This window comes from Scomber scombrus, chromosome 2 (assembly GCF_963691925.1).
Source record: "Scomber scombrus chromosome 2, fScoSco1.1, whole genome shotgun sequence".
Taxonomy (NCBI): Eukaryota; Metazoa; Chordata; class Actinopteri; order Scombriformes; family Scombridae; genus Scomber; species Scomber scombrus.
In genome coordinates, this window is record NC_084971.1 from 9,900,598 (window position 1) to 9,924,262 (window position 23,665).

At 42.6% G+C, this 23,665-nt stretch overlaps 1 protein-coding gene across 1 annotated transcript; it reads left to right on the top strand.

Moving 5' to 3' along the window:
• Positions 1-4,529: 4,529 nt before the first annotated feature.
• jupa (junction plakoglobin a) lies at positions 4,530-23,665 on the top strand. Its single transcript, XM_062428096.1, has 16 exons — positions 4,530-4,692; positions 15,561-15,610; positions 16,029-16,196; positions 16,299-16,552; positions 17,245-17,483; positions 17,635-17,836; positions 18,211-18,355; positions 18,561-18,664; positions 18,776-19,114; positions 19,579-19,731; positions 19,884-20,003; positions 20,094-20,244; positions 20,805-20,926; positions 21,223-21,262; positions 22,080-22,218; positions 22,588-23,665. The coding sequence occupies exons 2-15, from the start codon at positions 15,598-15,600 to the stop codon at positions 22,214-22,216; spliced, it is 2,187 nt and encodes a 728-aa protein (XP_062284080.1). The 5' UTR covers positions 4,530-4,692; positions 15,561-15,597; the 3' UTR covers positions 22,217-22,218; positions 22,588-23,665.

Genomic DNA, 23,665 nt, shown 5'->3' on the forward strand with positions numbered 1-23,665 from the left:
ATTTTTGGAGACGTTACATAGACTTACATTCATTTCCTGGAGACTCACCCTAACCCTAACCCCTAATCTTATTCTAACCCTAACCTTAACCATGGATCCAAAAATGATCTTTTTTTCCAATTGGAGACACAGCTTTTGCAAACAATTTGACAAGCCATCACGAATTAACTGGTCATTATTCTGCCATTTGTTCCCCAAAAGTAGCCTATGACACACACACACACACACACACACACACACACACACACGCACACACGCACGCACGCACGCACGCACGCACGCACGCACACACGCACACACGCACACACGCACACACGCACACACACACACACACACACACACACACACGCAAACACACACATCTGATCAGATGCCTCAGGTTTTGCTGAGTGTAAACTGACTGTATGAGTCTTTGTCTACCTCTAGTGGCAAAAGTCTTAATGAATGGAAAGATTTAATCATGATCATTGTTCAAAGGTTCCCTGCTCTATTGTGTTTGTGTTTTGTGGATAATAATTTACAATCAAGGTGGCAGATTCATTTTATGGAGTAGTTAAATACTTATGACTGGATGTTGGTTGCTCTGGTTGGAAGCTCCAAAACAAGTGAGTAAGTGGACCTTGAGTGGAGAGAAAGTTTAGTTTGCTGTTGAGGTCAAGAATGAACTGTGTTGAGCTCAACTTTTAAGGGTGAAAAGTTGTAACAGTGCTCAGAATAATGTAATGTTTGAACATTAACAGTCCAATGACGAGTTAGATATGATCAAAAGCTTCAGACAAGGCGAGTAAGTGAATTTTGACTGGAGACTCCTTTGTTAGACTTTTTGTTCTTGCTTGTCCATTATGATTTTTTTTTACACTTGTCTAATTCTGACACCTACAGTAAACACCACAGCTACTGTTTTCATACTCAAATTACCAGAGTATCTCCTGGTCAGCTGCAGGTCTACTGTCCATTGTTCCATAGTGGACAGCCAACACTGCAGCGCTTGTGTGTCTTCCATTTGTAAGTGATGATTAATAATTTATCACAGTCTCCATAGATCCACTGAGATAGTGGTCTGCTGCAGGCCACTTCCTCTCCCAAGGACAATGGGGCCATTTCCTGTGGGGTGTGAAGGCAGAGGGTAGAGAGAAAGAGCAAAACAGGCGAGTATTGTAAAGCGTGGACATCATATCGGAGTGTCCTGCCCTTGAAATGAAAAGCAGATTTGGCTGCACAGTGAGATTCATGGTCTGTTTGTTGAGATGTTACAGGAGCTGGAGCCAAGTCGGTCAGACACCAACTCAGACATCTTTTTGACCCCTGCCCACAGGATATCCAGAAAACATATTTGTTCCAATATGTCTGCCTTTTGTGGCTATATTTTGAGGTTTTATACTACAGACAGCTAGAGAGTGAGAGAGGGTAGAACCACTTAGTACTGTAACACCGGCAGCGTGTGACTCATCCTCATTGTACAACTTCCATTTTATTAAAAATAGACTGTTATATGGATATTAGACCAACCACACCACACCAACACAAGGTGAGTATTAGCACTAAAATCAAACAGCCCCACATGAATCCCACTCCTTTAATTCCTGGGTAATAATCAAAATAAAGAGGCTGCTGTGTGTTCAAAACAATGGCACCATTCATGTCTCTACAACCCCAGTGTCCACTATCCAGGGATATCTGAGGGAGCCCAAGCAATTCAAAGACATGTGGAAAAATACAACACAAAATGGGAGATTTGACAGTAAAAAAGTTGGAACATGTACACACGCACATCCAAGATATGATGGCACTGTCCAATTCAATAAATAGTCTAATAAACACCAAACCCCTCAAGCAACACATGAAAAACCCAAGATTGTCAATTGGGCCCAAAGCTATTTTTTGAAAAGAGGGCTGTCAGTCTGGACACTCACTCTGACCAATATAATGGCCTATATAACCAGTGTGCCTTGTCCCCCTCCGCCACTGTCTCTTTTAGTCTAGTTGCACACAGATGATGACTGTCACAATGGCCACAATGGAGAGAGCCATGACAATTTGCCCAGAGGCAAGACACAGTATATAGCTTGACCTATCTGAGACTGTCATCCAGTCTGAGTGTTTCACACAAGCTGCCAGACCTCTTTCTATGCACACGTTGTTGCCGCTTCAGACTTTACTAGCAGTCTCTAAAGAGGAGATATATATAATAATATCTTTCTTTCTGCTTTCTTTTAAAATGAAACACAAGCAGTATTTTTCAATCACTCTGTTATAATGGAGCTTCTACTTTCTTTCCTTTTCTGTGTGCAGGGAGGAGCGCAGATTTTGTCAGAGTGTTTCTTACACTGTTTCTCAGTCGGTTTTTGGTACATTTCTTGAATTGTCCTCAAAACAATTCGTACCAGCAGCACCACACAATGGATTACCTGCAAAGCCTCATAACTTAAAAATCCTCGGTTTATCTCTCATAAGTATATTTATGTCAATGAACATGTCAGTGCCATCAGAATCCTTGTGTCAAGACAGTCAAAATGCTTAGCCTTGTTTCCCAGTCGTATGTATATAGCCTACATGTTTGTGTAACAGTAAATGTACAGCATGTATCTGTATAATGTATATTTACTGTTTCCTGTAAAATGCAAGTGGAATACTGTACTATTAAGCATTGCAGGAAGTATACAGTATTGCAGTACAGTGCACATTGTTGGATTACATACCTGTTTTGTCTATGAAACGTTTGGATGACTGAGGATACGGTTGTTCTTCCAACATTCGGCTGCATCCTTCTTATAGAACATGTATTTGACAGATTATGACAGCTGGTTGTATGATGTGCACAAGTGATGAGATGATGTGGAGGTTGAACAAGTAGCTTTGAGAATTTCAAACTGTAATCCATAAGTCATTTAACAGATAATGGCAACAATTTTGATAATTGACTTATGTACCTATTTTTGAGTAAGAATGAAAAAAATGCAATAAAATAAAATGAAACAAAACAAAACAAAACAAAAACAAAAAACCTAACTGATTCCAGCACCTCAAATGTTGGTATTTTGTATAAGTCTTCTGTAATTGTAAACTGATTTTGGACTGTTGTGTAACCAAAGAGTTAGAATTTCACTTTCACCAAGTCACTAATGTATTTGAGAGATTACTCCTTTCACAATTAAGTGATACAGAAGAAACTGGCTTGAAGCATGACTCAAGAAATGTCAAACGAAAAATGTCTCTTAAAATGTCACACACACACACACACACACACACACACACACACACACACACACACACACACACACACACCCCCTCTCTCTCTCTCTCTCTCTCTCTCTCTCTCTCTCTCTCTCTCTCTCTCTCTCTCTCTCTCTCCCTCTCTCTCTCCCTTTCTCCCACTTCCTCCTTTTCCACCGACCCCGACCTAAAGTTCCACAGAAATCTATTTACAGAAAAAGAAACCACAAACTTGTGACACGAACAGACAAAAACCTGGTTACACTGTAACTGTATCGCTGAGTGAGTAGCACCTCCGACAGCGTATCAGTACTCGTCTGCAGTGACTCATTTTGCTCGTCTGGTTTCGACTTGTAATCAAGGTGTGGTCGCGCGTCATACCTACAGGTGCACGAAATGGTTGTTTGCGTAACTGTAGACTCCTATGAAATGAGAACAAAACGAATATAGACACTAGCACTAAACTCAAAAGTTATTACTACACAGTACAATTCAATATGATATAATGTTTATATTGTGTTATAGCCTATTGTAGGGTCTACATATTCTTGTCAGTGTTAGTTCACTAAACAGTCAGCTGTACTTTGCTCTTATAGTGTTGAAGTAGACAGTGTTGACAGACAGACAGACAGACAGACCGCCAGACAGACAAATAAATAGATAGATCTTTATTTATCCCCGTGAGGAAATTCAAGTTTCACAGTTGCAGAGCTTTGTACAGGAATAGAAATGGTTATAATAAACAATGATTACAATACATATAGATAAAAATACTAATAAAATATGTACGATATATATGCAATGGTATGTATCAGTATGGTACAGTATAGTATAGTGTATAACAGCATGAATGGTACTGCCATGACACAATTAAAAAGTGCAAACAATAGCTGTTACCAAGCTTGATAAACAGTGGTAAACAGTATAGCTATATAAGCTTGTCTTTTATTTATGTAGCCTAGTTTATTGTTATGTGGCAGCTATGTGAATTGTGTCACGTTGCATAAAGATTTGTCTGTGATGAGGACTATTAAATAAACAATTACATTTCCATAAGATAAAGCTTGTTTAACATGGTCCCTCACAGTTTTGTTGTAACTCCTTTAAAATATACAGGCTATAACAGTACATTGAACGTTATTAAAGGGAAGTTTAAAGAATCAAACTTCAGTTTTGCTGTTTATTTGTAGTGACTACGGTTTGCTTCCCTCCACCTCCTCTCCCAGTGTGCACAGTGTGTGGAGCTGTGGCAGGGTGGGGTCGGGGTGAGCAGGCGGGGTCTGGGCTGAGGTGACGCTTCTTTTACTCATTTTTGTTCATAGGACTGTCGGCCAGCAGCAGCAGCAGCAGCGGCAGCAGAGGCAACAGCGACGGAGAGAGTGGATTGAACTGGGCTAAAATATAGAGAAGTGTCCCCTCCGAAGAAAAACACATTGTCCTGGAATAATCTTTAAACGCTTGTTCGTGTGTTTTTGACAGGTAAGATTCACTGAATGTATTTTTGCTTCTTCTTTTTTTCCGACAGTTTCCCAACTGCTGCGTCTTTTGTCTGTGACGTGTTGTTTTTTTTTTCGTTCTTCTTACGCACAGTCATTTCTATTGTGCTTTCCATACGAGCGTGTATGTTTGTGTGGGGTAATGGTTGGTTACGTGTTTCTCTCTCTTTGCTTTACCTGGGTTCAAATTCAGCCTCGTACTGGGAATCCATTTCCGCATGCCTCAAACTGGCCACTACTGCCTACCGTTTAAAGGAGCTCGAGCTCTCCGGCCACCGAAAGTTTGCTGTCGTACATGAAACTCACATTTTGACTGTTCACAGACATTTTTCTGCTGAATCATAACGATGTTTGGCCCAAGTATTGACCATTCAACTTGACGTCACTTGTCAATAGTGTCCCACAGTGCCATTAGTGTGTGCACGCGCTTTCATATGTGTGTCTTTGTCTGTGTCTGTGTGTGTGTATGTGAGTCCGCGTGAGAGAGGCAGGTGAAGAGAAAGAGGTTATTATTGACAACAACAAAAACGTTCCAATGTAAGACATTTCAATTTGAAAAGAAGAAAAAAAAGAAAGAAAAAAGGTTACAGTCACAAAGTGAGAATGTCACATCATTTTATGGACACTTAAGATGCTGATAAGATCATAGCAACGCGTTTGTTGTTCCAGCTAACTTATAAATATAAACTGAAGCAATTCATCGAGTACTCAATGGACAAACATTAATCTTCTGCTATTTTGATGACTGAATAATTCTCATTTTTTAAATAAAAAGTGGTTCAGACCTTTTTGAAATGCAAATATTTGCAGTTTTGAGCTGTTTGGACAAAATAAGCAATGGTTAAACATTATGTCAGACTCTGGGGAATTGTATTTTTCACAGTTTTCAGATATTTTTATAGACCAACGATTACTCAAGAAAATTGTCAGCAAATTAACCAATAATTTAAAGTTGCAGCCCTAAATATAAATCTACAGCATCAAGAACAACAACAGTATAGAATGATTTAATCACACATGGGGGGGGGGTCTTGTTCACACACATCTGTAAATGTATGACCATGAATCATATCCCTAAAATGTGTTGTTGTTGCTAGAGTTCCCATCCACTCCCACACTGTGGGTCATGCCAGCAGTGTTGTTTCCAGGTGTTGCCAGATCCTCCATGATGTCATTACCTTTACAGATGCTCCTGTCTTGACAGGAGGACAGCGGTATTTCCAATCCTGCTTACTGACATTTCTTTCATTTGATTTCATGAGTAAATCCACTGAAATCAGCATCTAGTTGAAATGACTTTGATCTTATCCGCTTTATCTTATGCGATTAAGTCATTTGCGGTGTCCTCTGCAGCCAACTTTAATATCCGCCAAAGTCAAAATTGACACAGGCCGCCTTGGAATTAGATGTTAAACCAGACGTTCTACAAAACTGAGCCTCCTTTGTTGTTCATTACCGGGATCATTTAACACTGAATCACATTAACCATCATGCTCTCCATGCGAGTTAAACCATCACAAAACACATTTTGGAGACCAGTGCGTCCAGCTGAGGTTGTTAAATTTGTGTCAGGTTGAATAGGACCGAGTGCCAATACTCTCTGCCAGTTTGGCTTCGACTGGGCTTGTTGTAGGCCTGTGTCATCAAGTAGCGCAGCAGCAGACAGCACCCTGGTTGGAAAGCTGTTCCCGTCTGCCCTCGGGTAAGAGGGTGGATGGGTGGTGGGACGATGGAGGGGGAGGATGTGAGGGGGGTGAAGCGGGGGGGTGACTTACTGTAGATTTTGCAGCTACAGCTGTGGTGGCACGGTGATAATCTCCCCCCTCCTGCTTAATTCCCTGATACTGTCCTACATTAGCAGAGCAAGAGGCCAGGAGATCCTTCAGTTTATAAATAGGTCTACACTTTGCAAAGGGGATTACTGTATGGCATATATCCTAACCTCTTTGTCTCGCTGGAAGGATTTCTTTTTTCTGTGGATTCACTTTTCTTACCTCGCCTCTGTCCCTGTCCAGTGGTGCCAGACTGAGTACTTTCCAGGGGCTTGGTTACAGCCGCTCAGAGCTTACACGTCGTATGACCTGCGCTGTGTTCGCCTATCACCCTGTCTGATGTGTTATACTGTTCCCATGGAGAAGGAACGCAGAGAGATAACGTTTCGGGTCAGGCTAGACGGGGGTCTTTGTGGTCGATGTCAAAGGATTGGTGGTGTGACAACATCAAAACCTCCACAGGGTTAACCTCCAGAAGCGTAAACGAAAATCATCCATGAGACATTGTTGTCATTGTTGGATCCAATGTCTGAAATTAACTTTTTGACTCACCTGCCAATGGGGGACTGATAGATGAGGAAAAATCCATTAGGTCAAGCATATTTTTTTACCGGCTAAATAAATGAATTGTCTTTTAGTGTCACATATACTTACTCCTTGTGAATGTTGCCACGTAACAGTTATTTAATTAACGGTATCATGTCTACGGTGTGGTGTGCATGTCTACACTGTATAGTGACAAGCATGAGTAATTTCCTCTGAGCCATCATGCCAGATTTTATTACATGGCAATTTTGGTACAAGCATCTACCATCTAGTGTGTGGCTAGCCTTAAGATATTTACTCACTAAACAGAAAATCTTAAAGCATTTGGTGCTTGGTGGGTGTTAATTTTGGGGCCTGCGTGGAAGCGAAGCATAGTCGAGATATTTAAACCTGCAGCCTCTCAGAAACCCAGCGCTCCATTCATTATGATTATTTCCAACCAGAGAATACCAAAGAAATAAGTTGTTATCCTCATGTGACTTTTAAAACAACTCCAGCCTTTACCTATAAAAGTGAACAAGACAGATGCAAGAGGAGGCAGAAGAGGTTAATCCAATCCAGCCAAAGAATTTAGTGCCTCTTTATTTGGAGTAATAAAATAATTGGCAGCATTGTCCCAAAAAGCATCTATTCATGCAACAGATTTCTGCTGTCTCTGGAAAAAAAAAGAAAGAAATCAAATCGAGTCTGACGCTTCCAGCAGAGCTCACAGTAGTATAATGCTGAGCAAGTAAAGTTGGCGTCGCCCAGCTGAACCCTACCCATGACAGTCGCTGACATGAATTATTTACTTTCAACAGTTCTCCTGCTTGAATCAAACCAGGGCAAGAAAATGTCCCTTACTTAAAATGTCAAAGGCCTAATGGCTGTTTTTTTTTTCTCTTCCCACCACTCACACTTTAAAGCTGTTGTAACGTCTGCCAGGAATGGTCATTTCAAGTCATCTCCTATCAAAACTCTGTCCAGAAACGCCCACACATCAGTCTGACAGCGTGCTGGAAATAGCCGAACCCTACTGTTTTCGTCATGAATACATTACCATTGATGATTTTTTCATTACGGACTGCGAATCCAAGCAGGGAGGGAGTGAACTAGATTCCTGCACTGACTCAAAAGTTTTCACAGTTGGATGATTTGGCTGCTAAGCATAGTGACTCTGATGAGCCCTGTGGTGTCTGTTTTGCCTCTCCTCCTCCTCCTCCTCGTCCTCCTCCTCCCTGTCTCTTAATTACACTTCCATGAGAGATTGAGTAAAGTGAGGACAGCAAGGGTGTGGTTGAAACGGAGAGCAAATCACCAGGGGAACTGGTCTCAAATGGATGTTAATTTTGCACATCGTCACCGTTGAGTGAAAATGTGATAACTAAGGTTTTTTTTTGTTGTTTCACTGCTTGTAAAGTATTTCATGCTCTCATTGTTTTAGAAAGTTGTGCAACCATGGGGCCTGTGAATACTCTACCAAACAGCAGATAAGTGCATGGGCGTTTCAAACAACCACGGCTGTTGTACGTCCTTTTTCAATTCTTCTTTGTTCCTTTATAGAAGTTGACATTTCGCAGGTTTTGGTCCGACAACGGCAGTATATGACAAAAATGACATAACTGTTGATTTGGCAGTATAAGTAAGTTTCCAATAATATCAGCTTTCAGTCTTCAAATATTCAGATTTTTCACCCACTTGTTTCTTTTATTTTGGTTTTGGTTTGCATAGAGAAGAAAAAAAAACCTTGAACTTGATCCAGAGGAGTGTTGAATTCTTTAGAATCCCTTCAGACTTTTGGCCTGCTCTCCCAAGCACCCCCATCCTCTCCTCTCCCACTCCTCCCCCCGTGCCTCTAATCTCCCTGAAAAATTAATCATCTGTCACATTGCCTCAGCGCTCAGCCGCACACCGATGCGTAGCAGCAGCAGTTCCAGCTAAAACTAACTCTTCAGGCCTATAAACAGGGCTTTGAATTTGGTGCTGGCCACCAAACTTGGCCCGTGAACACACACAAACACAGAGAGCCATCTTGATGCGCTTCAGCCTCTTTGGTCGCATCCAGTAGGGACACTTGAGACCCGGTTTCCTTTTCACTGTGACAGCAGTCAATGGGACAATGCTGCTACTCATTCCCTCTTTGCCCCAAACAAAGTAACACAGAAGCTTTCTGTGCCATATCAGAGACTCAGTTCATCCTCTTCCTTCCTTCTGTCAACCAAACAACATGAAGGGAAGCACACTCTGCTTAGTTCTAAACACAATGTCATCGCCTCAAAAACACCTTCTGTAGCTCAAACTGAGCAGGAGAGCAGCGAAAGTTCAAATCATTTCTTTATTTTAAGAAGATACTGTCATTTGATTTCCAAATCGTTGTGATTCATTATTTTTTTGATATGGAAGTTTATCTTTGGTAAAGGTACTGCTCCTCCGCTTCCTCCCATCATGTCTGATATGTGATGGACTTTTGTGAACTTTGCTGCTGTGCGACCCACGCAAATGAGAGTTTACTGCCACACAGGGTACATACCGCCCCCCCTTCCCCTCCCTCCCACCTTCTTCTTTTTTTTTTAACTCATTCCCCCTTTCTTCATCAGCCTCATGTAATCCGATCCCGCTCGGCACTCAGGCACCTCCTCCGAGACAGCTCACATTTCCTTTGATTCACAGCGAGATCCCACAGGGAGTAAACAGCTACATACCAGTTTAAAGCCACCGCACTGCATCCATTGGCCCAATCCAGCTCATTAAAGGAGCAGCAGTGAATTAGCTGACAGATCTAGGGCCATTATCCATTCTGCTGCTTATTTTATTCATTGGCACGCTGACTGTGGTTGACTGTGTCGTTGGGAACGTTTCCAGATGAAGCCAAGGAAAGGGAACCCGCTGTGCTCTATCTGCCACATATAAACAGATTCACTTGTGTTTGTTGCACACCAGCAGTATCTCATTTGTTTGTTCTCTCTCTCTGTGTTGGCTCTTGGCACAGAAACCCTGCTATGGTCTGGATTTTATCAGCTGCTTGTTACAGTCATTTGACAAATTGCGCTCTCTCTCTCTCTCTCGAAAAAGTGAATGTTTTTTCACAAAATGTTGACACGAAGCCGAGCTCCTCTTAAATCATCCCGGAGTAGTTTGTCACCATAGTTTCGTGTCTTCAACGGGAACAGTGTGGGGGAAAGTACGGCTTCTCCTTATTAACTTCCCTTCACTGACCAGACAGACCCAGCAGTGTTTTGGTGAATCAGATAATGTTGACCGCCACTTCCTGTCACCCACCACAATAAATCCATTAGCTGTGCACCACTTCACATCCTGCCATATTGATTTATAATGAACAGTTAGCCCCTGCTGCCTCCATTACAGTGCCATAACAGCTATTGTTGGACAAGTGGGGACTGGGGAGGGGGTTTTGGGGACCAGAAAGGTCTGGGAAGGGGTGTTGGGTAGTCGGTAGTGGTGTCCCTTTGGGATGGCTGAACCCCTACTCTATGGAGAGATGGGATGTAGAGAGCACAATGTTAAGTGCAGCCTGTCTGCTCCGGGGGGGGGGGGGGGGCTCAGCTGGCTGCACTGGTCATTTACTGTGTCAGGAGGATTGGCTTTGACTGTGTGAGCGCAGGGTGTTGTGTTAAAGTCATCTGGGAAGCAGTTTATAGTAAGGAGTGTGTGTTGCATGTGTGTGTGTGTCTGGAGCCAGCATATATGTCAAATACATGATCTGTTTGTGTGCAGATGGCGCAGGGAAGCTTTACAGATGTGCCGTAACATAATCTGCTTTATTTGTATGTCAGCCTAAACATGACATTAGCAAGCCTGTTAGAAATCACAGAGCGCCATACGAGGTTAAGTTTCTACAACAGAGCTGTAATGCTCCCACAAACACGAGATTGTGCAGTTATTATCAACAAATGATAAATTCTCGTGTGTGTGTGTGTGTGTGTGTGTGTGTGTGTGTGTGTGTGTGTGTGTGTGTGTGTGTGTGTGTGTGTGTGTGTGTGTGTGTGTGTGTGTGTGTGTGTGTGTGTGTGTGTGTGTGTGTGTGTGTGTGTGTGTGTGTGTGTGTGTGTGTGTGTGTGTGTGTGTGTGTGTGTGTGTGTGTGTGTGTGTAATACCACCCGCGTCTGTATGATGAATATAAAGATTCAGCCAGGAGATGAACATAGCTTTGTTTCACATAAAAATAAGCAGTTGTAGTTTTTTGAGGGTGTAATGTCATCTTAACACTTCTGTTATTTAAATGGTTTAAACAAATGAGATACATGTTAATTAGTGGGTTTTAAAAGTGCTGGTACAGCGGATTTTGTCTTCACACAAACAGCAGGCTCGCTGTTTCTTGTTTCCAGTCTTTGTGCTAAGCATAGGCAGCCAGCTCCAGCTAGTATTTACCATGCAGGTGTAAGATTGGTATCTTCTCACCTCACTCTTGTCAGGAAAGTGACCAAGCGTGTTCCCGATAATGTCAAACTACTCCTTTTGAATCTTAAAAAGCCTCATCTTCTCAAGCATGCGTGTTTAAAAAAAAAAAAACCAGAGCTGGACAGCTAAAGCCTGGTGACATGTTATTTACGCCCACGCATGCCAAACAGGCATGAGGGTAAATAACCAATGACTGCAAACACAGTCATGTATGTTAGGAGCCGCTCTGGAACATGACCAGAGTTCATTTCCAACCCCCTGGGCCTCTTCCCTGACCCGATTCATTCCTGCTGTGACAGAAAGAAGAGCTTAGACCAGCAAAGTCACAATCAGGCCCTACTGGAGCGTTTTGTTTATAAGTACACTCAGATGGTAACCATGCAACTTATTAATCGGTGGGAGGATTTACTGTAAAGAATTTAAAATGTTAGGTGTACAGTTTAGCCCCTCTGGCCATTAGGTGTATTCAGCCTCACCCATTTCACTTGCACACCCTCACTGCTGCCACACCCTTGAGTTGAGAGCCTGTCACTGCTGGGGAGACACTCCCTGTCGGACATGCCTGTAAGGTGGGAGGGAGGGAGGGGGGAGGTTAAGACGGTGAATGTGATCTCATGTTTTAGAAGAGTTACTCATCCATTGTTACAGTAGCCATGTCCTCTTCTCTTCTGAGTGAATCAGTGAGAGAGTAAGTTGGGTTTGAGAGTGTTTTAAAAAAAAAAAAACTGTTGTGAACAAGATTTATACTTGGACACAAGACAGATTGAATATACTGTGTGAGTGTGGAATGTCACACCAGAGCTTCAGCACGGATGCTGAACGATATCATCTGTGCTTTTCTGCTGCTACGCGTTCACTGGCAGCTTTCACTTATACGCATTCCTGGTTTTACTGAGCAGGCCTGTTGGGTTTTTTTTAAAGAAAGAAGAAGAAGAAGCCCCCTTAAATCATCCATAGTGGCTGTTGCTTAACATGATAGTGGGAGTGGATGGGTGTGAGGAGTGTTTTTTTTCTTCCATGTAACTGCATGTCGGTTGGTGGGGGTGATGAGGGTGATGAAGCAAGGTACAGTGAGAGTGAGAGGATGCATCACTCATTAACTGGAAGAGAGCAAAGTCCAGTCAGAAGTACGCCATACAACCAATGGCTTTTTGTCGGCGCTGAGCGGGGGAGGGAATAGCTGATAAGTCGTGATACTCAATTATGACTGAGAGACACTGAGTTCATAACCTCAATCTACTACCAGCATAACACGCTAAAATAAACATTTTACTCAGATTTAACTTTAACTTTTGCTGGATAATGATTTTCTTACTGGTTTTCTTTGCTTGGACTAGAGTCATGACAATCGTGGTGGAGCGGGAGGGGGGGGGGAAAGGTAATTATAAGGAAACGCACAAGGAAAAAAAACCCTCAGTTATCAGTAAACAAGTGAGCCCTGCTCCAGACATCAGATGGGTCAGCAGATAAAAACCCCCACAGTTACAGTGCCTGAGCGGAGTTTCGGTTACCTAGGCGATTTACAGGGCGTGTCGCGGCATTGCAACAGTTGGCTGAACCCGCTGCCTCGCCCAGGAAAACAAAGACTACACAAACACTGTCCCTGATTTACAGAGAACAGGAACGTTCTGTCACTATGGGCATGCAGCACACACTGTACATGCATGCAAATCCAAATCTCTCCAAAAAAAAGTCATTTATATCACTTGTATCTTTGCCTTCTTTAAAATGTCCTGTTGGACAAAAAAAAAACTTAGAGAACTTAAACCTAACAGTCTGATTTCTGTCAGTTTATTCCACTTTTCCAAATTAATCAATGGATAAATATTGGTAGTTGCTTACCATCTTAATGGACAAGTGTTCATGCTTGTGGGCCACACCTTTACAAATAAGAAGAAGCATAGTTTCTGTCTGTGCCCTGATGAGTCAGGGTATTATCTGTAAAGTAGCATGTAGCTGCAAGTACAAACAGTCCTCTGGGGCCTGGCCCTGCAGGATCTCATGCCAGACTCACAACAGCCTGAAACTCACTGCTAGCTATGAAGGTGAGGGGAAGATAAGAGGGACATGCTGGGGACTGTTCAAGAACATCAGATTTAGGTTGCACGCAAATCAACAGTAGAAAAGACAAAATAAACGTGGGGACATAGAAGTGAGTCTCTTTGTTACTTCTCTACAGAGAGAAAACTGCAGACAGACTGATGAGTAAGTAAATGCCGTTTACACATTTTTCTGGTTTGCAAACACTATCGTCATTTTCAGCTCAGTACACATTTTGAAGGAAAACAAAAAGGAGTTTCAGTCACACACACACACACACACACACACGCATGCAGTATGATGCCTTGGGGGAGAAAAAGTGGGCTGGGCCAGCTGAGGGCCTGAAACCTCCTCATGCAAAGCCACAGGGTGAAGAGATGAAGAGTGGTGCCTTCATGAACAGAAAGACAAAGCAGTTCATCTTTCCTTTACTCCGAACCCACTGATCAATTTTGATTCCGAAGCTTCCAAGAAGTTTAATGCAAGCAGAGATGAATGTGGTAATTGAGGTGTTTATAGTCCATTTTGTGCTAACACAGCAGTTTGACGCCCTGACTTGTTTTATTAGCAGTAAAGATGGAAGATAAGCGAAGTTGCTTATTACATGGAACCACAGCTAGCTGGTAAACAAAAGAGCTTCGAGGAGGGTAATATGTCTTTTTTTTCAGTCTGTTGAAGCCTTTGTTTGTTGACCTTGCCATGTGTGGACCCCCCCCCCACACACACACACACACACACACACACACACACACACCCCGGTACTTCCAGTACATCTGCAGCGCCTGCAGAAATCAGCACACTTACATTTACACACACAGAAAGCACAATGCACTGCTGCAATGTGCTCAGAAAAGATTCCTGTCAGTAACCGTCAGACATCTGAAAACATTAACCAGCACAGTGGATGCATTGTACTGTCGGTCATATGTCACATGCAGTGGCAGACAGCTGTTATAAATGCAGATTTTCTCTGTTGTTGATGATACTCAGGCGGCAAGAATGTGGAGGCAGAAAACATTCAAGTTCAAACAGCGACAAGTTATTTTGGGTTTGTTGAGCCTCATCTAAGGATAATCTGTCTTTCTTGTTTGGTCTTTATTTAAAGGATTCACTTTCAATAAAAGAAGGATCTTGTGCGAGTAAGCAAACCTTAGTAAGACCGCGACATCAAATTGAGTTACACACAGAAACATTTCCTACATATTTGATTTAATATTTGGCTTAAAGTGCTTATGCTTAATGTAAAGTCTTGGATTCATATTTTTAACCTGTGTTTTAAACAGAAGTGCAAACATTTAAAGGTGAAGTACATGAAACAGATACAGTAAGATGTCTTTATGAGGGTTGGTACTTGGTTAATGATGTTCTTAGGAAAACAAGAGGATTCATAAAGAAATGAGATCGAGAGAAAACTTGCACCAACAAGCTGCATGCCAGTTATGTAATCTGAACACCGTTTAAAAAAAAAACCACACACACACCTTTAGGATGTCAAATTACTTTAAAGTGTATGAATGAGGCTCTGAAAGTAAATAAGCGTTAAAAACAATATGTAGTAGGATTTGAAATAAGGCAAACAACAGTTAAAGTAAAGTTGCAGGCATTTAGAGCTTGGAGGCTTGTATGTGACAAGGAGCTTGCTCACCGTCTGTACACACACGCACACACACGTCCACCGGACTCAAAACCTGACGAGCAGGTTCCTGATCGTCACGCAGTAGGCTGTTCACACGGCTAAATGGGTGGAGGCTTGGGGTGAAAGGTCACTCAGGCTGACTAGCATTCTTCGCTTACAGCTGTCTCTCCACCCACTTCGCGCTGCTCCCCCGTGAGCCGCTACCGCCACTCTGCGTTGTCATTTTCAGGTCAGGGTGAACAGCCGGCTGGGGAAGGAGGAGGTGGAGGAGGGGAGGGTTGGGCTGGGTTATCTTCTGAGCTGTCATATAAAAACTGAATGACAGTCTTGCGTAAGAGAGCCAAGATCTTGCTGGAATCTTGACTAATTCATGAAATGACGCAGATGTGTGGTGAAAGTGTGTTATCATTTATCGCAATAGAAATTCTGACTTTGGCTCTTTTTTTTGTTGTTTTTTAGGTTTGCTCCATCGTTGTTTTGGTAACGGGAGGCAAGGATGGCAATGCAAAGTAAGTGATACACAATTCAGCTCTCTTTATTTAGTTTATGTAATCCTATTTATTTTCCTCTTCTTTCATTTCTGCAAACTAAATCAACATAAATTCATTATATCATCAAAACAGAATAATGTGAATATATGTAGATTTTAGATTTAGCTTTTACATGTTCATTCTCATTCTACAGTGCTTTTAGGGTGACTGTTGCACATTTTGATTGGGACCTTTCCTACTTCCAACAATTGTTCTCATGTATTTATATTGAGGTCATTTCCTTAAAACAACTGATAACTAAAGGTTACTCTGTTGAAAGAGTTATTTTATGTGGCTCAGCAGTAAAACGCACGTCCACTGGGGAGAAAAAAAAGGGGTATTATGACTTGTGTTGAACCATTCTGACGTCCCACTCTTCCTGTTATGTGCTCGGCAGTGGGTGAGCCTGACAGTGGCATGGTGAAGGTGGCAGAGTGGCAGCAGACGATGTATAGCATGGACTCAGGCATCCAGTCTGGAGCCACCACGGTCAGAGAGGACGATGGCGATTACACCACCTCCAAGCATTACACCATGACCACCACCGTCACAAAAGACGCGCCCGGTAAGACAAAAAGCGTGGGTCAAAGCAGCCAATATGCAAATTATAGCCTTTGCTTTAATGAAATGTGGTCGATTTTCTCATTATAATCTCACTTCTTGATAGACTTGGATACCCAGTACACCATGACCAGAGCCCAGCGGGTGCGGGCTGCGATGTTCCCAGAGACGCTGGAGGAAGGCACGACCATCTTGTCTACTCAGACAGACCCGTCCCAGATGACCAACGTCCAGCGATTGGCTGAGCCCTCCCAGTTGCTCAAGACAGCCATCATCCATCTGATCAACTACCAAGACGACGCCGAGCTGGCCACACGTGCCGTGCCTGAGCTCACCAAACTGCTCAACGATGAAGATCAGGTGATGAATGCAGAACCATGCCCGTATACAGAACCTGAAACTAGCCGTATTTTTGTTTTAATAATTCTGTTGAATTTAATTAATTCTGTTTAAATTTATAATGACCAGCAAACTTGGTATCATAATAATAAAAGATTAACTCTGTTTCCTCTATACCTGACATTGTGTACAGTTCGTACACATGACTGTAGTACTGAAACAGTTGCACTTACTCACTGTTATAAGAGTTAGATGAGAAGATTGATGCCATTCTCATATCTGTACAATAAATAAGAAGGCAAAGCCAGCAGCTTTTCAGCTTAGCTTAGCATAAATAATGCAAACGAGGAAAAATGCTCACCTAACCTAGCTAACCTGTCTGGTTCTCACATTAGCACGCTTCATCTTATTTGCTACTGTTATGTGTCTGATATGACTATTTCTTAGCCAGGAACTTCACAGTGACAACAAGACTCAAGAGTGGTATCAATCTTCTCATCTAATGGTTGGCAAAGAAGTGAATAAGCGTATTTCCCAAATGTTATTTCTTTAGTCCAGTTGGATCCAGATGTCTTTTATCAAGCTATCTGGATCCAGCTTCTCAAATTTTCAGGACATTATTTTCAATGAAAGTACCATTAAACAGGTAGAGTCAGTTTAATACATATCTACCAGTAAAAATAACTTTTTTTCCTGTCGTCATCTCTCCTTAGGTGGTGGTCAGCAAGGCAGCACAGATTGTCAACCAGCTCACGCGTAAGGAGGCGTCCCGCCGCGCGCTGATGCAGTCCCCTCAGATGGTGGCCGCTGTGGTGCGAGCCATGCAGAACACGAGCGACATGGAGACCGCAAGGGCCACAGCCAGCATCCTCCACAACCTGTCCCACCAGAGAGAGGGCCTGCTCTCCATCTTCAAGTCTGGAGGCATCCCCGCTCTAGTCCGCATGCTCAGGTACTGCTGCTTTATGGTTTGTTCATTTAATATCTCATGAAATATACTCAGTGAGCACATCCAATGGTGGGATGTTCTATTACTCAAAGCAACTGGACATGCCATTATTTTGTGATACACCTGTGACACCCTCCTGTTTTGTCTCCCTCAGCTCTCCCATGGAGTCTGTGCTGTTCTATGCAATCACCACACTCCACAACCTGCTGCTGCACCAGGAGGGGGCTAAGATGGCTGTTCGTCTCGCCGACGGCCTGCAGAGGATGGTTCCCCTGCTGAAGAAGAGCAACCCCAAGTTCCTGGCCATCACCACAGACTGTCTGCAGCTGCTGTCCTATGGCAATCAGGAGAGCAAGGTGTGTTTATGTGTGTGTCTAAATATCACTTACTGCAGGTTATGTGCCAGTGCACCGTGATACAATGTCTGTTACACTTTGCAGCCAAGTATTGTAATTTGAGACCATTCACGTTGTCGTGCTTGTGCATGCATGTGTTTTGTTTTGGGTGTGGCATGTGAACAAAGTTGCTCAGGTGCTGGCATTGTGAAGGTTTGGGTGTGGTTATTTGTTGAAAGTAGTAAAATGAGTGAGTGTTACCCATGTCATGGCTTTGTAATCACTAGGTGCACAAAGAATCAGACACAAAAGATCCAGAGTGTTAAAAAAAACAAAAATCTAAGTTTCTGCCAACACATACTCATATATACTCACACTATCCCTCAATTTCACAGCTCATCATTCTTGCCAACGGGGGTCCCGAGGGTCTTGTTCACATCATGAGAAACTACAGCTATGAGAAGCTGCTGTGGACCACAAGCCGTGTGCTCAAAGTCCTCTCTGTGTGCCCCAGCAACAAGCCTGCCATTGTGGAGGCTGGTATGTAATAAATGCCTTTTTTTTCTTCTTCTTCTTCTTTTTTGAGCAAACACCTGTGTGAGTGCAAGCTGGTCACACAGGTGCACCAGGTATTCGGTGCCTCAGTTGTGGATAATGACGTCTCATCGACCACAGAGCCAAATAATAGGACAATTTATGCGATGTAGCTCAGTGCTGAGTGATCTAACTTCTCTGTCCCCTCCAGGTGGGATGCAGGCTCTCGGTAAACACCTCACAGGCTCCAGCCAGCGTCTGATGCAGAACTGTCTGTGGACACTCAGGAACCTGTCTGATGCTGCCACCAAGCAGGTCCGTTTATACATTTATATTCACTTCACATATTCTTCCACTCCCCTCTGTTGTAGTTCCTATAATTGAACACAAAAAAAACCTCTCTGAAATCTCTCTTTCTGTTTCCAGGAGGGCATGGACAGCCTGCTGCAGGTGCTGGTGGGCCTGCTTAGTTCAGATGACCTTAATATGCTCACTTGCGCCACTGGGATCCTGTCTAACCTCACGTGCAACAACTCCCACAATAAAACTCTGGTCACCCAGAGCAACGGCGTAGAGGCTCTGATCCACGCCATATTGCGCGCCGGTGAGAAAGAGGATGTGACTGAGCCTGCCGTTTGTGCTCTGCGCCACCTGACTTCACGCCACCAACAGGCTGAGCTGGCACAGAATGCCGTGAGGAGGCACTACGGCATCCCCGCCATCGTCAAGCTGCTCAACCAGCCCTACTACTGGCCCGTCATTAAGGTAGAGAGGGGGGGAGGGCAGGGAAGAATAGAGGGATAGTCGAGGTTGAGGGGAAATAAGTGTGCTGCTGAGGTGGTGCTTTAAGAGTGGTGGTGGAAAAGATGTGACTGAAAGCAGGCGAGGCTGAAATAGAAGTAAAAGAATGCTCCGAGGGTTTGTTATAAAGAGAAATAAGGGGGGAAATAGGGAGGACTGGACAGATGGACAGAGGGGATGGCAAATCCGGCAGAAGGCCAGTAACTCATTCAGCCTGAAAGAGCATGAAATGTACATGACCGCATGAACAGTTTGTTGTACAAGAGCTGCCTTTTTAAAGAGGCAACAAAATATCAAATCCATTTTTTAATGCACAAAAAAGTAAAACGGAGACAGAAGCTTAAAGTTGTTTCACCACCTTGTTTTACTTGCTCAACAATAACTGAACCATACCATGAACATGTCTTGCCTCTTTTCCTTTCCCGAAGGCTGTGGTTGGTCTGATCCGTAACCTGGCCCTGTGCCCAGAGAACCAGGCCCCTCTGAGGGATGCAGGTGCGATCCCCCGCCTGGTCAACCTGCTGCTCAAAGCCCACCAGGACGCCCAGAAACATGGCTCATCCGCCCAGCAGACATACCAGGTACATGACAGACTCATATCACTGGTTCTTCATGTTTGCACATTAACTATGTGTGCGTCTGTTTGTTTTTTTTAAGCGGGTTTGAAAATATAGTGGTTGTGAAATGTTTCTGTATCCTTGATTAACATTTATTATTTATTTCATCTTCTCAGGATGGAGTGAGGATGGAGGAGATTGTGGAGGGCTGCACAGGAGCTCTGCACATCCTGGCCAGAGATCCCATCAACAGAGCAGAGATCGCCAACCTGCAGACCATTCCTCTATTTGTTCAGGTAGCAGACCGAAGCTCTCATGGTCACTTGTCTTGCTCATTCTTTTTTTTGTTTCATTTTTTACTTATTTAACGTCCTTTCCCTCCCCAGCTTCTCTACTCACCAGTGGACAACGTGAAGCGTGTGGCGGCCGGCGTGCTGTGCGAGCTGGCTCTGGACAAACCGTCAGCTGAAATGATTGACAGCGAAGGAGCGTCGGCTCCGCTGATGGAGCTGCTGCACTCCAACAACGAGGGCATCGGTAGGACACTTAGATAATGCACTGCAAATTACCTTACCGTGATGTAGCATTTAGTCATAGGTGGAAAGCATCAAAGTCAATTTACTCAAGTGATGTACTTACTGTAAATGCAGCTTCCAGGTACATGACTACACCCATTTTCTAAGACTGTGTACTTTTACCCTGCTATATTTCACAATGACTTTTTGCAGCTCACATTTAAAGACTACAATCATGAAATCAGTTTAAACTACCTATTTGGGCAGTAACAAGGCATAGTAACACACATATACAGAGATATACAGTAATTCCACATATTATGCTGTTAAAGCTTTGTAGTAGATATACAGTATATGAGGCCTTAGGGACTACAGATCACTCATGCTGTAGTTTGCATCAGCGGCACTATGTTTTTCTCATTTTTTATCTTTTAACAAAACTGTGGAAGCTTTCCTGTAGTCCAGACTAGAATTTGGATTTGATCTATCCCTTTGTCAGTTCACCTTCAGTATAACACATTGTTATAAAGGGTGTGGAGTTTTCTGTACATGGCTGAGTGTGTCCTTCATTTCTTTTTTCAGCTACTTATGCCGCAGCTGTGCTCTTCCGCATCTCCGAGGACAAGAACTCAGACTACAAGAAGCGAGTTTCTGTGGAGCTCACACACTCTCTGTTCAAGCACGACCCGGCTGCATGGGAGATGGTGAGTGTGTGGCGCCCTCCGCTGCCAGGACAAGACAAATGAATGTTAAAAGTAGATTTTTAGACATTTCTGTATCCTGTCAACTCTCCTGATTGACATCAAACTCTTCTCAGCATTGTAAGATCATGCTGATAGATGTGATTAAGTACATTCTGTGAAGCTATTTGTTTATAAGTAACTGTTTTTTAAATTATAAAATCATTCATGACACTTTAATGACAATCAATATATATATATAAAATATATAAAAGTGCTGCCTTTATTTTGACCTTTGTCCTCTTGTGAACTCTTTTCAGGCCCACAACAGCGTCCCCATGGATGGACCCTATGCAGATGGTGAGTAACTGTGACTGAAATGTGCACATGCAGCACATTCCTCAGCACTGGGCAACCACAGAGAGCAAACCGCAGCATTAATGTGCTTTAATCTGCTAGCAGGTTGTCTCCCCATTTGGTAGCAAAAGGAATGAGTTTTTCCAGTCAAAAAAGACTTCAAAGAAACTGAGTTATCAAGTAGCTCAGGTCTTCCTGGCCTTAATTTTTTCATGTTTCCTTCAAATCAGTCAGAAACTTTGTCTTTTTTTTCATCAGCTGTTTTCACTTTCATGTCTTCTGTTCTGCATCATATCTGTCCTCTTGTACCAGCATGATCCAAATGAATATAACGGAATACTTGAACATGACTCTTATCTCATTCATTTCAGTCTGCCTTGTCCCTTTTGTTTTATGCTTTAATCTTTCTTTGTGCATCACCATTTCACTATGTCTAATAAGAGTTCAGGTTCTCTTTTAATCATTTGTGTTCCTAGGGCTTCCTGTGTGCATCTATCTCTTAATGCCTGTCCTTTCCTTCTCTTTACTTTTCTCCTTTTATGGCCTTGGTATTTGTCTGCTACTAAGTGTAGAGATACTCTTAAGCACATGCACACACATGCAGTCTACCCCTGAAATGTTCAGGAACTTTTCCGATTGAGGTCATGTGTGAGTAGGAGCAGGGATCAATATTCAGGGAAATCTGTACCGCCAGTTTCCCACCTCAAGACCTCACTGAAGGAAAAAATGATGGTTTTTTTCCTTTCTTGGTAGTCACAGAGTTACAGAACTGTTCAGAAAATGTGGAAAATGTTGTTAAAAAACAAATGTTATGTTGCAGAGCTTGATGCTGGTTTCCAAGGCTATGGAGGATATGCAGGTGATATACCCATGGACGGCATGGATGGAAATATGATGCATGACGAATACGCAGCCAGTATGGCCTACGACAGACAAGCGTACCCCGAGCCTTACTAAAGGTCAGTACAGGCAAACGTTATCTCAAAGCTTCTGAAAACGTTCAATCATTTTCTACTCATAACGTTAAGTATTCATGACTAAACAAGAAGCGATGTAAGTACGGGGTAAAAAGTGTCTAACACTCAAAAGCTCAGCTGATCTGCTTTAACAGGACTATGTGGGTGCAGTTTGATCAAATTTGACAGTATATTTATAATCATTAATTTAATACATTATTTAGATTAAAGACAAATAGACTAAAAATAAAAGATATAGAAATGTTTTTTTTTATTTTAAATTTAAAATAAAAAAAATGATATTGTGAAATTTTAATGAAGGTTCTGTTGATTTTTTTTTCTTTTTTTCATGTCTTTTTCCTCTTCTTACAGACTCAGGACAGAGAGACTGGTGGAAAAGGAGGCGGAGAAGCTGGAATGGGATGTAATGGGACAAAGAAGAAGAGAATATAGTCGTCAGTAGAGATTATTCCCTCTGCTCTCAGCCTGTTGTAATATATGCAATTATCACCGAGTACGGGACTCATAATCTTAACAGGGCTCATCTTTGTTTCATAGCATAATTTTGCTGATTATAAGTTTGACAATGACGATTCTTGTAGGTTCATGTTAGAGAACCTTCTAAGAATGTGTGTGCGCATGTGAGTATGTATGTGTGTGCGTGTGCGTGTGTGTGTGTGTGTGTGTGTGTGTGTGTGTGTGTTTATGCTTTTGGGTGGGTAATCTATGCCAAAGAGATTTTATTTTGTGATGATGATCATGTAGCTTCCTTTTTGTTTTTTACAAAAAAAAGAGAAAAGGAGAGTAGTAGGTAAAAACACTGCCAGAGGTGGCTCAACGTGCACGGTGCACCTGCTCACCGCTCTGTTTCTTTCTTAACGCCTTTGTAACAGACACTGCTGTCTATGCTGTAGTTCTGACACTATATATACCGTCAACTTTCTCCCGAGAGTCAGTCAAGAGTTAGTTAACACAGACTTGCTTTTCTTGTGACACTAATTCAGTAGGAGCGAACAAATGAGGTCTGTGACAGACTTGTGAGAGAGCGGTGTAGGGCTGCCCCCCCTCTTCTGTAATCAGCTGATTTGTAGATTATTTGGAGTGTAAATGAACAAGATGGTTGTTTGTTTTTCTTTTGTTTTCGGTTGTTTCTCATCTTTTATAAGTTATTTACTGGGAAATGCTCACATATTTGACATTAACAGAATATTAACAAAGATCTTTGGTTATAAACTGAAAGAAGAGCTTGTATGTGTTTGTAATCATTTACATTAATGTGGGCAAAAAGCAGATTTACAGATCTGTTCAGCATCTAACACTCATTGAGGTCGTACAGTTGGGGGTGGCCTTACAGCTGGAGCAAACTACTGACAGGAAAATTTGTCTTTCTACTTAATAAGAGTTTTTACTGAAATTTTGTTTTAATAAAAATAAAGGATATATTAAACAT

Bases quoted from the DNA above. Each gene is read 5' to 3' on its own strand.
- jupa (XM_062428096.1), top strand. The intron at 17,484-17,634 runs GTACTGCTGCTT...TGTCTCCCTCAG, and splicing joins GCTCTAGTCCGCATGCTCAG to CTCTCCCATGGAGTCTGTGC. The intron at 18,356-18,560 runs GTATGTAATAAA...TGTCCCCTCCAG, and splicing joins GCCTGCCATTGTGGAGGCTG to GTGGGATGCAGGCTCTCGGT.